This window comes from Trichomycterus rosablanca, chromosome 2 (assembly GCF_030014385.1).
Source record: "Trichomycterus rosablanca isolate fTriRos1 chromosome 2, fTriRos1.hap1, whole genome shotgun sequence".
In the NCBI taxonomy this organism is placed as follows: domain Eukaryota; kingdom Metazoa; phylum Chordata; class Actinopteri; order Siluriformes; family Trichomycteridae; genus Trichomycterus; species Trichomycterus rosablanca.
In genome coordinates, this window is record NC_085989.1 from 28590563 (window position 1) to 28606318 (window position 15756).

Sequence of the window (15756 nt, forward strand, 5' to 3'; positions counted from 1 at the left end):
CAAATTTAACAGCCCTGCTCCCCATTTACACCTGGGACCTTGACACATGACACCAGGGAGGGACAACGACACATTTGGGCACAATTTGGACATGTTCACTGTGGGGTGTACTCACTTATGTTGCCAGCTATTTAGACATTAATGGCTGTGTGTTGAGTTATTTTCAGAAGACAGTAAATCTACACTGCTATACAAGCTGTACACTGACTACTCTAAGTTATATCCAAGTTTCATGTCTATAGTGTTGTCCCATGAAAAGATATAATGAAATATTTGCAGAAATGTGAGGGGTGTACTCACTTTTGTGATACACTGTACATATACAGTTGTACAGTACAATGAAATTCTTTCTTCGCATATCCCAGCTTGTTTGGAAGGTGGGATCAGAGCGCAGGGTCAGCCACCTTACAGCGCCCCTCGAGCAGACAGGGTTAAGGGTCTTGCTCAAGGACCCAACAGTGGCTGCATAGCAGAGCCTAGATTTGAACTAATCTTCCGGTTGATAGCCCAAAGCTCTACCCACTAGGCTACCACTGTCCCAAATGTATTTGTCATATTTACATATACAATGAAATTTACATGTACAACGAAATTCTTTCTTACCATATTCCTGCTTGTTTGGAAGCTGGGGTCAGAGCACAGGGTTAGCCATTGCATAGCAGCCCTGGAGCAGAGAGGGCTAAGGGCCTTGCTCAAGGGCCCAACAGTGGCTGAATAGCAGAGCTGGGATTTGAACTCTCAACTTTTCCATTGATAGCCCAAAGCGCTACACACTAGGCTACCGTTGTCCCATCCAAAACCCTGTACATTACATGCCTACTAATGTCATTTTTCATTTTTAAAGTCTTTTTTTTATTGTAGCAATTACCTAATGATTCAAGTTAAGTAGCACTCAATATATGATGGTAATATTAAATTAAAGCTGTTACTGATTTTTTTTTTCTGTAACTAGTGTTTTGGTTTAATGGGCAGGTCATTTAGCCATGTCTTTATATTTTCTACAAACATAACCAGGTGAAATATTGCTTTGGAAGCAAAACACAACTCAGACAGACAACAGTTTGTGACATTTAATAAAAGCAGGAATGATAATTATATACTATCTTTCCTTTAAGGACAAAGGGAGTGAATCATGTAAATTCAATGTTTTCCCATTGTCAGATGAATTAAGTGGCTGTAAATGGAATAAGAAAGGCAATAATTCAGTGTGTCAGTACAGTAAGATACATGTCATTACTTGTAATTGAAAACTAAGTCTACATGGTTTAGACTGCAATCTTTCTAATACCTGACCTATACATCTGCTGTCACGGAAAAAAAGAAAGTACACCCTCCTTCAGTGCTGTGTTTCTATTCATCAGGGCTTAAATTACAGGGTATTTCTCACCAAAGTCTATAAACAAACAAATAGCCACAGGTGACAACAATTCAGCAGTTTTAATAGCTAGTCATTCACTCTTCAAAATACCCCAACATTTAGAAACCTTGTTCAAGTACCAAAACCACTGTTAGCAACAACAGCTGGAAGTAAATGTTATCTATATGAGCTTGAACAATTTGACCCACTCTTTATTTCAACATTACTACAGTTTATCAATGTTTGAAGACATTAGTTTATGTCCAGATCTCTAGGGTCAAGCTCTGGACTTTGACTTGGTTATTTTAACAGCATTTCCCAACAACAGGCTGGTGTCCTTTAAATCACTGTCCTGTTGCATGACCCAAATTTAATCCACCTCATACGGCTGGACATATCTCACATTTGTTTCAAAAATATTCTAGTATAAAGAGAAGTTTATCGTTGTCTTAAAGACTGCAAGTTTCTCTGGTCTTTTGGCTGCACAAGAAGCCCAAATCATCACCCCTCCAACATGCTTGACTGTTGGTATGAGGTGTTAGTGGTGATATGCTGTGCATGATGACTAGACATCTTTAGCTTGGTCTTAACCAAACCATAAGAATATTAAACCAAAATGTTAGTGGTGTGTTCAGATGGATTTCTGCAAAACATGTTGACATTTTTAAGAAAAGGAGAAGGGGATACTTCTCTGTTGTCATGGCTGATGTTCCTTGGCAGTGAGTAGAAGCACACCTGTGCTCCAGAGCACCAAACTGCCAAAGTTTATGCTTTTAAAGTGGTACCGACTCTTCTTGTTCAATAACTAGTTGTCTACTTTATTAAGAAATCCTGGAGGGAATTTGATTACCAAAAGGTGTATTGCAAAATTATCAGGGGAGAACAAAACTTTTTGTTCCCTACAAGACTCTTGTTTTAGCACAGGACTCTGTCAAGTTTGTTTTTGAGGAATGCAGGGCTCTTGGGGGACGTGTCTATACTGTGCCTGACAGGAAAACACAATTAGGAGTTCCTCCTGGACCTCTGTTTTTCAGATTCTGTTTTCTCAGGTGGATTGTTCACTTGCTTTGGTTTAAATTGTTTCAGTGATTTCATTTTATAGGAACAGTACTACAGTTTCTACAATTGAAATGTAATAACATTCTAGAGAAATTCTATATGCAGAAGCCATTCTCATAAGCACTCATGTTCACTACTATCTATGCATTCTGAAAGGGATGATAATAGTTTTTCTATGAGAGACCAATTTCAAATGCTAGTAAAATAGTCCAGTCCCATTTTCCTTCTGAATGGTTGGGCTTTGTTATTGCTAACTTTGATTAGATCCACTCGCTGTGTTGATACTGGTGTAATAGGAATTGAATTGTTCATATTGAGGTTTAAAAGTCATGGTTTGATACTCATATGGATCTTTACTGACTGAAACGATGTTAGGGCTGGTAGGCTACAAGCATGGTTGTGTCCAAATTTACATAATAGTGTATTAAATGCATGTCAAAATATTGTACTATCATCAGTGTTTTTATCAGGGATGCGAATTTTGCCAATTCTTTTAAACCAACTATGTGTCATTAGTAGATGGATAAACAACAAGCTTATAGCAACCCTTAAAATATTAAAAACATCACGGAGTATCGATTGTTTATGCTATTTTACATAGAAAACTAGTGTAGGGAACAAGGTAGTAATGTCAAATAGTACCACTAAACAGTTCCTAAACATGCCAGAAGAATAAAGTGCAATTTTCTTAAAGCTTTTCCTGATAACATTAGTGTACTAATTATTAGGTGACAATGTTCTATGTTTATACTGGGCCATGATGCACAGTATTTACATGACTACATTTACATTACATGAAGAATAGCAGCACCTTTACCCAAGGACGGATTAAGGATAGTCTGGGCCCCTGGGCAAAGAGCATGGCTAGGGGCCCCAAAAGCATGGCTAGGGCCCCCAAGAGGCCCTGGGGTCAAAGTCCCTAATAGTCAGAGGATCCTTAAAATGGAGGGCCCTCGGAAATAAAAATATATTGTATCATAAATGTTGATAGGCATCGCAAAATGTTTTGGGCCAGGGCCCCCCCGGGGCCCCCTGACCTCAAGGGCCCCTGGGCGCTGGCCCCACTGGCCCAGTCAGTAATCCAGCCATGCCTTTACCTAAACAGTGTAAACAGAACTGCCCAAGCATACCAAGAATGGGAAGGGGAAATCACGGGTACAGCTTACTCTGTTCTCTTACTACCACTTGTTTTTGTGAGAAATTTCCTTCAGTTGTTGGAAATGAATGTTGCAACATTAACCAAACAATGACTTCTTCAACTTTAATACATCTGAACTATTCAACAACACAAAAGCAGAGACATACCTAAATGTCCTGTCAAAAGCAAAACTAAAGCAACACATATAACGGGCATACATAGACAACAGACATAACTTCACTAAATACAACAGAATAGCCACTCCTAGCCTTTTTGTTAACCTATAAAAGACGTATAACAATCTTTCCTGCCATGAACGTGGACCAAGGGCAGACATGGCATTAGAAACTAAACACAACTAAACTTCAATACATTTAGTGTAATGTTGGGGGCTTACGACAGGAGCTTATCAAAGATGTGGGGCTTATAAGCTCTGCCATAAACACACCAGGAACGCACCTTTGCATTCCCTGTTGGATGCCAAGAATGTTCATGAACACAGTGGTATCCTATTCTGCCCAGCCGTTCTTCAGTGTGCTGTAAAGCTTTATCATCGCTGTTGGTTCAGGTTGCAGGTAAGCACTGCTGTTAGAATTGCTGTAGCACTGAATCAGTTCTGTCTCTATAGGAGTGGAGTTGCTGTGTGATCGGGATGTGGACATGGCTGCACGCGTTCAGGATCTGCTGGAGTTTTTGCATGAGAAGCAGCAGGAGCTGGATGTGGCTGCAGAGCAGCACCGCCGCCACCTGGAACAATGTGTGCAGCTGCGCCACCTACAGGCAGAGGTCAAACAGGTAACGCGTCCATGGCTTTGCTCTTATTCGTGTGTACAGTGTTTTTCCTAAAGCAAAGCTCCAGTCATTCTGCATGCTCACTTTAAATAAATACAGCTTGTGGTGCAGCCTGCCCGTGGAGTGTTTACAGGATCTTTTCTGTAGTCCCATGGACTGTAAATGGTCCCACTATGGCTTTATATGCTGTAATTTCCTCCTTACTTTAGTGGCACTTCCCTGAAATACCTGCTGCTGGCAGTGCTTTTGAGAAGATATTAGGGTGTAAAACAAAGCTTTAACGTGCACGTTACAAACTGTACCTGTGTGGTTTTGGCTTTCCTGGCTTTTCCTTTACTTATAAAGAAATGTGACAAAGCGGGAACAAACACACTGATTGATTTTCGACAGTTTCTTGTCCTTGTAACTTTTAAAATTAGGTTACATGATTAAATTTACATTATGCTAGTAATTACATGACACGTTGACAACTGCACCTCCTTATTGGATGTGGATTTTATTATATATATACAGTGTATCACAAAAGTGAGTACACCCCTCACATTTCTGCAGATATTTAAGTATATCTTTTCATGGGACAACACTGACAAAATGACACTTTGACACAATGAAAAGTAGTCTGTGTGCAGCTTATATAACAGTGTAAATTTATTCTTCCCTCAAAATAACTCAATATACAGCCATTAATGTCTAAACCACCGGCAACAAAAGTGAGTACACCCCTAAGAGACTACACCCCTAAATGTCCAAATTGAGCACTGCTTGTCATTTTCCCTCCAAAATGTCATGTGATTTGTTAGTGTTACTAGGTCTCAGGTGTGCATAGGGAGAAGGTGTGTTCAATTTAGTAGTACAGCTCTCACACTCTCTCATACTGGTCACTGAAAGTTCCAACATGGCACCTCATGGCAAAGAACTCTCTGAGGATCTTAAAAGACGAATTGTTGCGCTACATGAAGATGGCCAAGGCTACAAGAAGATTGCCAACACCCTGAAACTGAGCTGCAGCACAGTGGCCAAGTTCATCCAGCGTTTTAAAAGAGCAGGGTCCACTCAGAACAGACCTCGCGTTGGTCGTCCAAAGAAGCTGAGTGCACGTGCTCAGCGTCACATCCAACTGCTGTCTTTGAAAGATAGGCGCAGGAGTGCTGTCAGCATTGCTGCAGAGATTGAAAAGGTGGGGGGTCAGCCTGTCAGTGCTCAGACCATACGCCGCACACTACATCAAATTGGTCTGCATGGCTGTCACCCCAGAAGGAAGCCTCTTCTGAAGTCTCTACACAAGAAAGCCCACAAACAGTTTGCTGAAGACATGTCAACAAAGGACATGGATTACTGGAACCATGTCCTATGGTCTGATGAGACCAAGATTAATTTGTTTGGTTCAGATGGTCTCAAGCATGTGTGGCGGCAATCAGGTGAGGAGTACAAAGATAAGTGTGTCATGCCTACAGTCAAGCATGGTGGTGGGAATGCCATGGTCTGGGGCTGCATGAGTGCAGCAGGTGTTGGGGAGTTACATTTCATTGAGGGACACATGAACTCCAATATGTACTGTGAAATACTGAAGCAGAGCATGATCCCCTCCCTCCGGAAACTGGGTCGCAGGGCAGTGTTCCAGCATGATAATGACCCCAAACACACCTCTAAGACAACCACTGCTTTATTGAATAGGCTGAGGGTAAAGGTGATGGACTGGCCAAGCATGTCTCCAGACCTAAACCCAATAGAACATCTTTGGGGCATCCTCAAGCGGAAGGTGGAGGAGCGCAAAGTCTCGAATATCCGCCAGCTCCGTGATGTCGTCATGGAGGAGTGGAAAAGCATTCCAGTGGCAACCTGTGAAGCTCTGGTAAACTCCATGCCCAGGAGAGTTAAGGCAGTTCTGGGAAATAATGGTGGCCACACAAAATATTGACACTTCAGGAACTTTCACTAAGGGGTGTACTCACTTTTGTTGCCGGTGGTTTAGACATTAATGGCTGTATATTGAGTTATTTTGAGGGAAGAATAAATTTACACTTATATAAGCTGCACACAGTCTACTTTTCATTGTGTCAAAGTGTCATTTTGTCAGTGTTGTCCCATGAAAAGATATACTTAAATATCTGCAGAAATGTGAGGGGTGTACTCACTTTTGTGATACACTGTATATATATATATATATATATATATATATATATATATATATATATATATACAGTGTATCACGAAAGTGAGTACACCCCTCACATTTCTGCAAATATTTCATTATATCTTTTCATGGGACAACACTATAGACATGAAACTTGGATATAACTTGGAGTAGTCAGTGTACAGCTTGTATAGCAGTGTAGATTTACTGTCTTCTGAAAATAACTCAACACACAGCCATTAATGTCTAAATAGCTGGCAACATAAGTGAGTACACCCCACAGTGAACATGTCCAAATTGTGCCCAAATGTGTCGTTGTCCCTCCCTGGTGTCATGTGTCAAGGTCCCAGGTGTAAATGGGGAGCAGGGCTGTTAAATTTGGTGTTTTGGGTACAATTCTCTCATACTGGCCACTGGATATTCAACATGGCACCTCATGGCAAAGAACTCTCTGAGGATGTGAGAAATAGAATTGTTGCTCTCCACAAAGATGGCCTGGGCTATAAGAAGATTGCTAACACCCTGAAACTGAGCTACAGCATGGTGGCCAAGGTCATACAGCGGTTTTCCAGGACAGGTTCCACTCGGAACAGGCTTCGCCAGGGTCGACCAAAGAAGTTGAGTCCACGTGTTCGGCGTCATATCCAGAGGTTGGCTTTAAAAAATAGACACATGAGTGCTGCCAGCATTGCTGCAGAGGTTGAAGACGTGGGAGGTCAGCCTGTCAGTGCTCAGACCATACGCCGCACACTGCATCAACTCGGTCTGCATGGTCGTCATCCCAGAAGGAAGCTGACGCACAAGAAAGCCAGCAAACAGTTTGCTGAAGACAAGCAGTCCAAGAACATGGATTACTGGAATGCCCTGTGGTCTGACGAGACCAAGATAAACTTGTTTGGCTCAGATGGTGTCCAGCATGTGTGGCGGCGCCCTGGTGAGAAGTACCAAGACAACTGTATCTTACCTACAGTCTAGCATGGTGGTGGTAGCATCATGGTCTTGGGCTGCATGAGTGTTGCTGGCACTGGGGAGCTGCAGTTCATTGAGGGAAACATGAATTCCAACATGTACTGTGACATTCTGAAACAGAGCATGATCCCCTTCCTTCAAAAACAGGGCCTCATGGCAGTTTTCCAACAGGATAACGACCCCAAACACAACCTCCAAGATGACAACTGCCTTGCTGAGGAAGCTGAAGGTAAAGGTGATGGACTAAACCCAATTGAGCACCTGTGGCGCATCCTCAAGTGGAAGGTGGAGGAGTTTAAGGTGTCTAACATCCACTAGCTCCGTGATGTCATCACGGAGGAGTGGAAGAGGATTCCAGTAGCAACCTGTGCAGCTCTGGTGAATTCCATGCCCAGGAGGGTTAAGGCAGTGATAATAATGGTGGTCACACAAAATATTGACACTTTGGGCACAATTTGGACATGTTCACTGTGGGGTGTACTCACTTATGTTGCAGCTATTTAGACATTAATGGCTGTGTGTTGAGTTATTTTCAGAAGACAGTAAATCTACACTGCTATACAAGTTGTACACTGACTACTCTAAGTTATATCCAAGTTTCATGTCTATAGTGTTGCCCCATGAAAAGATATAATGAAATATTTGCAGAAATGTGAGGGGTGTACTCACTTTCGTGATACACTGTATATATATATATATATATATATACATACACAGTGTATCACAAAAGTGAGTACACCCCTCACATTTCTGCAGATATTTAAGTATATCTTTTCATGGGACAACACTGACAAAATGACACTTTGACACAATGAAAAGTAGTCTGTGTGCAGCTTATATAACAGTGTAAATTTATTCTTCCCTCAAAATAACTCAATATACAGCCATTAATGTCTTAACCACTGGCAACAAAAGTGAGTACACCCCTTAGTGAAAGTTCCTGAAGTGTCAATATTTTGTGTGGCCACCATTATTTCCCAGAACTGCCTTAACTCTCCTGGGCATGGAGTTTACCAGAGCTTCACAGGTTGCCACTGGAATGCTTTTCCACTCCTCCATGACGACATCACGGAGCTGGCGGATATTCGAGACTTTGCGCTCCTCCACCTTCCGCTTGAGGATGCCCCAAAGATGTTCTATTGGGTTTAGGTCTGGAGACATGCTTGGCCAGTCCATCACCTTTACCCTCAGCCTCTTCAATAAAGCAGTGGTCGTCTTAGAGGTGTGTTTGGGGTCATTATCATGCTGGAACACTGCCCTGCGACCCAGTTTCCGGAGGGAGGGGATCATGCTCTGCTTCAGTATTTCACAGTACATATTGGAGTTCATGTGTCCCTCAATGAAATGTAACTCCCCAACACCTGCTGCACTCATGCAGCCCCAGACCATGGCATTCCCACCACCATGCTTGACTGTAGGCATGACACACTTATCTTTGTACTCCTCACCTGATTGCCGCCACACATGCTTGAGACCATCTGAACCAAACAAATTAATCTTGGTCTCATCAGACCATAGGACATGGTTCCAGTAATCCATGTCCTTTGTTGACATGTCTTCAGCAAACTGTTTGCGGGCTTTCTTGTGTAAAGACTTCAGAAGAGGCTTCCTTCTGGGGTGACAGCCATGCAGACCAATTTGATGTAGTGTGCGGCGTATGGTCTGAGCACTGACAGGCTGACCCCCCACCTTTTCAATCTCTGCAGCAATGCTGACAGCACTCCTGCGCCTATCTTTCAAAGACAGCAGTTGGATGTGACGCTGAGCACGTGCACTCAGCTTCTTTGGACGACCAACGTGAGGTCTGTTCTGAGTGGACCCTGCTCTTTTAAAACGCTGGATGATCTTGGCCACTGTGCTGCAGCTCAGTTTCAGGGTGTTGGCAATCTTCTTGTAGCCTTGGCCATCTTCATGTAGCGCAACAATTCGTCTTTTAAGATCCTCAGAGAGTTCTTTGCCATGAGGTGCCATGTTGGAACTTTCAGTGACCAGTATGAGAGAGTGTGAGAGCTGTACTACTAAATTGAACACACCTGCTCCCTATGCACACCTGAGACCTAGTAACACTAACGAGTCACATGACATTTTGGAGGGAAAATGACAAGCAGTGCTCAATTTGGACATTTAGGGGTGTAGTCTCTTAGGGGTGTACTCACTTTTGTTGCCGGTGGTTTAGACATTAATGGCTGTATATTGAGTTATTTTAAGGGAAGAATAAATCTACACTGTTATATAAGCTGCACACAGACTACTTTTCATTGCGTCAAAGTGTCATTTTGTCAGTGTTGTCCCATGAAAAGATATACTTAAATATCTGCAGAAATGTGAGGGGTGTACTCACTTTTGTGATACACTGTATATATATATATATATATATATATATATATATATATATATATATATATATATATATATATATATATATATATACAGGGGCTGGACAAAATAACTGAAACACCTGGTTTTAGACCACAATAATTTATTAGTATGGTGTAGGGCCTCCTTTTGCGGCCAATACAGCGTCAATTCGTCTTGGAAATGACATATACAAGTCCTGCACAGTGGTCAGAGGGATTTTAAGCCATTCTTCTTGCAGGATAGTGGCCAGGTCACTACGTGATGCTGGTGGAGGAAAACGCTTCCTGACTCGCTTCTCCAAAACACCCCAAAGTGGCTCAATAATATTTAGATCTGGTGACTGTGCAGGCCATGGGAGATGTTCAACTTCACTTTCATGTTCATCAAACCAATCTTTCACCAGTCTTGCTGTGTGTATTGGTGCATTGTCATCCTGATACACGGCACCGCCATTGGATGCACATGGTCCTCCAGAATGGTTCGGTAGTCCTTGGCAGTGACGCGCCCATCTAGCACAAGTATTGGGCCAAGGGAATGCCATGATATGGCAGCCCAAACCATCACTGATCCACCCCCATGCTTCACTCTGGGCATGCAACAGTCTGGGTGGTACGCTTCTTTGGGGCTTCTCCACACCGTAACTCTCCCGGATGTGGGGAAAACAGTAAAGGTGGACTCATCAGAGAACAATACATGTTTCACATTGTCCACAGCCCAAGATTTGCGCTCCTTGCACCATTGAAACCGACGTTTGGCATTGGCACGAGTGACCAAAGGTTTGGCTATAGCAGCCCGGCCGTGTATATTGACCCTGTGGAGCTCCCGACGGACAGTTCTGGTGGAAACAGGAGAGTTGAGGTGCACATTTAATTATGCCGTGATTTGGGCAGCCGTGGTTTTATGTTTTTTGGATACAATCCGGGTTAGCACCCGAACATCCCTTTCAGACAGCTTCCTCTTGCGTCCACAGTTAATCCTGTTGGATGTGGTTTGTCCTTCTTGGTGGTATGCTGACATTACCCTGGATACCGTGGCTCTTGATACATCACAAAGACTTGCTGTCTTGGTCACAGATGCGCCAGCAACACGTGCACCAACAATTTGTCCTCTTTTGAACTCTGGTATGTCACCCATAATGTTGTGTGCATTGCAATATTTTGAGCAAAACTGTGCTCTTACCCTGCTAATTGAACCTTCACACTCTGCTCTTACTGGTGCAATGTGCAATTAATGAAGATTGGCCACCAGACTGGTCCAATTTAGCCATGAAACCTCCCACACTAAAATGACAGGTGTTTCAGTTATTTTGTCCAACCCCTGTGTATATATATATATATATATATATATATATATATATGTATATATATATGTATATATATATATATATATATATATATATACTGTATATATTGAACTAAGAAATGCTTTTCTTCCTCCTCAGTGCACTTGTTCTGCTCTGTTGCTGTTGCTTTTCCACTGTGTTGCAGGAGAGATGTGATTATTCCTGTCACATTGCATCTATTTATAATTTTTCCATTGAAAGGTTTTGCTGCATTTAATTCCCTCAGGACAATCAGATTTGTTAAATGTTTCTTTAAATAACCATTTACATGACGGAAAATCTTTCATACAAAAAAGACTTATCAGACTACGCTTATTATGCATTAATTGTCACCTTAATAGTTGCTATAGTTTCCTTTACCAAATGTATTATCTAGTAGTTGCATTCTGTATTATGATTCTATGAATTATCCCACTGCATTCAACCACTTTATCTTCGTCAGCGTCACTGCAGGTGAAACCCATGGGGAAACAATAGGCTCAAGGCAAGATTACCTTGGACAGGGCACCAAGCCATCTAAGGGCTTTATCCACCCCCCTCTCCCTCCTCATATGTAGGCAATCAAGTCTGTATAGATGCCCAGCTGATTGATAGCAGTGCTTAGATTTCAACCCATATCTCAGCACCACCCAAGAGCCTTTCTACTACTTCACCAATAATAAAAATAATTTCATTAAATACCTGATAGAGGACGGCACGGTGGCTCGGTGGGTGGTATTGTTGCCTCACAGCAAGAAGGTCATGGGTTTGATTCCCAGGTGGGGAGGTCTGGATCCTTTCTGAGTGGAGTTTGCATGTTCTCCCTGTGTCTGCATGGGTTTCCTCCGGGAGCTCCGGTTTCCTCCCTCAGTCCAAAGACATGCAAGTGAGGTGAATTGGAGATACTAAATTGTCCATGACTGTGTTCGATATAACCTTGTAAACTGATGAACCTTGTGTGTAATGAGTAACTACCGTTCCTGTCATGAATGTAACCAAAGTATAAATCATGACGTTAAAATCCTAATAAACAAACAAACAGCGGTGGTGGGCCAGTGTAATAGACCACTGCTCCACCCAAGTGCTTTTCTACTATTTTACCAAATTTAACATAAATAAGAAAAATTGCGTTATATACCTGAGAAATACTGCTAGTGTTTATGAGCAGCCTCTACTACATTCTGGTTGGATATAGACAGCACTGTACAAGCGTTTAAGCATGAGCAATGTCTGCATGTGTGAGCCAACAGTATAATTCAGCCTGTGTGTGTGTTTCAGGTTTTAGGTTGGATCCGGAACGGAGAATCAATGTTAAATGCTGGTCTAATCACAGCCAGTTCTCTTCAGGAGGCCGAGCAGCTGCAGAGAGAGCATGAGCAGTTCCAACATGCTATTGAGGTATCTTCATTCCTTCCAACAGTCTCTCTTAAAGAATGTTTTTTCACAGTCTATTTTTTCAGCTTTTTGTTACAAACTTTAGGAATAGGTAAACCAAAGTAAACATGTTTTTTGTGGAAGCTGACCGTTAAGCTAACAGCTTTGACTCGGCAACCAAGCAAACTTGACCCATACACAGAGATTACTGGCTTCATGCATTATAGGCATGTAAATAATATGACTTTAAAAGTTTGCTCTTTAAAATATAGTCGTTGTATACATTTGGAATATTACAATCCCAAGAAATGTCTTGCCTCATTGTCTGTTGTAAAACATAAAAACTTGCCAAGTTCTTATTTTTTCTTCATTTATTATGACACTGCACATTAAATCATCTGAGGGAAGAACAAAGCAGTATAACAGGATGAATTCTGTAGTAGAGCTATAAATATCCATCTTACAGTAGATGAATAGAATAAATAAATACTCTGAGAGTTCTGTCTGCTTTCGCCAAACCCAAACATACGTTCATTTATTTTTCAGTTCACATCAATCTGGCTTTAATTTTTCCTCCTCAGTGTTATTTATCTAACTGTGTGTGTGTATGTGTGTGTGTGTGTGTGTGTTTCTGAGCAGAAAACCCATCAGAGTGCTTTGCAGGTGCAGCAGAAGGCCGAGGCACTGCTACAGGCCAATCACTACGACATGGACATGATCCGTGACTGCGCTGAGAATGTGGCTTCCCACTGGCAGCAGCTCATGCTCAAGATGGAGGACCGGCTTAAACTGGTTAACGCCTCTGTGGCCTTCTACAAGACCTCTGAGCAGGTGAGGGCCATAGATGCCTTTGCTCACTGCGGTTCTCAGATCTGTCGTTTGCTCTACACATAAAGATATGATTCCTTTTATCTGGGCAGTTTTTGAGTGAATAATCGTTTTAAATGATTCATTTTTCACCTCTTTAGGCTACACATACTATATGGAGGAACTTGGGTATATCATTACTGACTGGAGCCCATGTTGCTCTGTACACCCTTCTTCCCCCACTAATTACCTCATTTATCAATTTTATGGGACTCCCAATGAACAGATGTTATGTGGGTTGTGGATTATGACATGGTAACATGTGTTGTTCTGATATTAGTGTAGCAGGTGCAGCAGTGTTGTTAGGATTTTAAACAACTTGGTGCTGATACTGGGAGAAGAACAGTGCCCCAATTAAAAATATTAATCAGTGATAAGAACTTGTCACTGATAAAACACAAGTGCAAGTTCTCTAGCTATACACTTGCAACCAGTGCTTACAGGGTATGTGTTCCTAATAAAGAGGCCAGTATGTTTAGACTGTTTAGAAAACCCCACTAACACTGCTGTACCTGATACACTTATACCAGAATAACACACATGATCATGTGATTACCATGTTGGTGGCAATGCAGAGCTTAAAATGGTCCACCACCCGAACATGGTCAGTAAGGGTCCTACAGGAGTTCCTTTTTATTGATAAATGACAAAAAGTGGACAGAACAACAGATGGAGTACAGTTAGCAACTGTATTCCCACAAAGATTATCTCTGTGGTAGATGTAGCTTATAAAATAATCAGGTCAAACAACAGACTTCAAACTTCCCCCATCAGTTGCCAAACCACTTATTTCTGTCAACATTAAAAATATGTGGCAAAAAGAATTGAACACACAATGCAGAAATAAACTTTATGGAATGTCATTTTCACCGAAGTAAAAATACAACCAGAGAAACGTATTAAGGTGGTCTATACCAGATGCTGCATTGGACGCACACACTTAACACAATCGTATATTGTAAGGGGGGGAAGCTACCCCATTCTGCCAAATACATATTTCTATCAAACATATACTGACTGAATGCCCTAAAGTCTTACAGGAACGACATTTCTATTTTCAGTACTGTTTTCAGGCAGTTGTGTTATTATTGTAATTCTTAATGGTTTGATGTTGATATACAGGTGTGCAGTGTTCTGGAAAGCCTGGAGCAGGAGTATAAGCGGGAGGAGGACTGGTGTGGAGGAGCAGACAAACTAGGTCCCAATTGTGAGACGGATCACGTCACCCCTATGATCAGCAAACACCTGGAGCAAAAAGAAGCCTTCCTTAAGGTACTGTACCCACAGGCTACATCTGATCTGCTTTCTGTGCTGTTACCTCTTGCTGACTAACCTGTGTTTATATGTGTATCATTTCAGGCATGCACCCTGGCCAGACGCAATGCCGACGTGTTTCTCAAGTACATGCACCGGAACAGTGTCAACATGCCTGGGATGCTGAGTCACGTCAAAGCACCTGAGCAGCAGGTCAAAAGTGAGTGTGCAATACACGTCCAGCGTGGAGTCTAGACGGTAGTGCAGAATTGAAGAGCTTCTTTGGCTAAATTCTGACATCTAGTGGACATTGTAAAAAATGTAATGTTGAGTTTAGATTGGAGCAGCTGGCCCAGTTAGATTCAGTTTAGCCCAGTTTTGGAGTGTGCCGTGTGAATTTTCTTTCCTGAGCTTTAATGACTCACAGATCTGGAAACAGAAAAGTGGGTCAGGTCTCAGCACTGCGGAGCTACTCGCTCTCAAAAACACAGCTTAGTATCAAGCACATGTTCCTTATCTAACAATAGATCTAATTGACTTTTGCTGCCTCTGTGTCACATGGAGTTTAGCATGGTTTTCCGTACAAAATAGAGCTCTGTGTGGGAACCCAACACTGGCAGGTGAAAAAAGCAGCAGCATTAGATACAGTGCTTCTTGATCAAATTGGACAGTGAATTCCTAATCGGGTATAAAGGAGATTCTAGTTCATTACACTGAAATCCGGGGTGTGAATATCAGCTGTCGGCCGGTCGGGCATCTACACAGACATGAATGACTATGGGTCTGTCTGAAAAACAAGTGAGCTGCCTTTCTGCCTACAGCCTACCTAGGCAGCTGCCTAAGTAAAGAGGATTCTAATAGGACATTGAACTTATAAGGCAGGTTATTTAGACGTACTACCTAGACAGCGATTACGTCACCGCAGTTTTCGCTTACTACATTCAAACCAATAAACACTTGTTTTATCTGCAGTGACCATGTTTTATAACGGTAATAGCCAAAAGCCAGTGGAAAACAAGTAGCGCTGGGAACTAAACTGAAAACTGCAAAACTGAGCCTTCTCAGTATAGTTAGAAATGTCATCATGCTCGGTTTACTAAGAAGCTGATAGGTGAATAACGATTATTATGTTA

At 42.0% G+C, this 15756-nt stretch overlaps 1 protein-coding gene across 3 annotated transcripts in view; it reads left to right on the forward strand.

Moving 5' to 3' along the window:
- The window catches only part of trioa (trio Rho guanine nucleotide exchange factor a), a 157217-nt gene that overhangs the window by 111607 nt on the left and 29854 nt on the right, over nucleotides 1-15756 (forward strand). For all 3 annotated transcript variants that reach the window (XM_063013962.1, XM_063013944.1, XM_063013953.1), the window contains 5 exons: nucleotides 4183-4349; nucleotides 12407-12526; nucleotides 13142-13333; nucleotides 14492-14641; nucleotides 14729-14843. In XM_063013962.1, the coding sequence (XP_062870032.1) occupies nucleotides 4183-4349; nucleotides 12407-12526; nucleotides 13142-13333; nucleotides 14492-14641; nucleotides 14729-14843 (744 nt within the window). The remainder of the gene's footprint in view (nucleotides 1-4182; nucleotides 4350-12406; nucleotides 12527-13141; nucleotides 13334-14491; nucleotides 14642-14728; nucleotides 14844-15756) is intronic.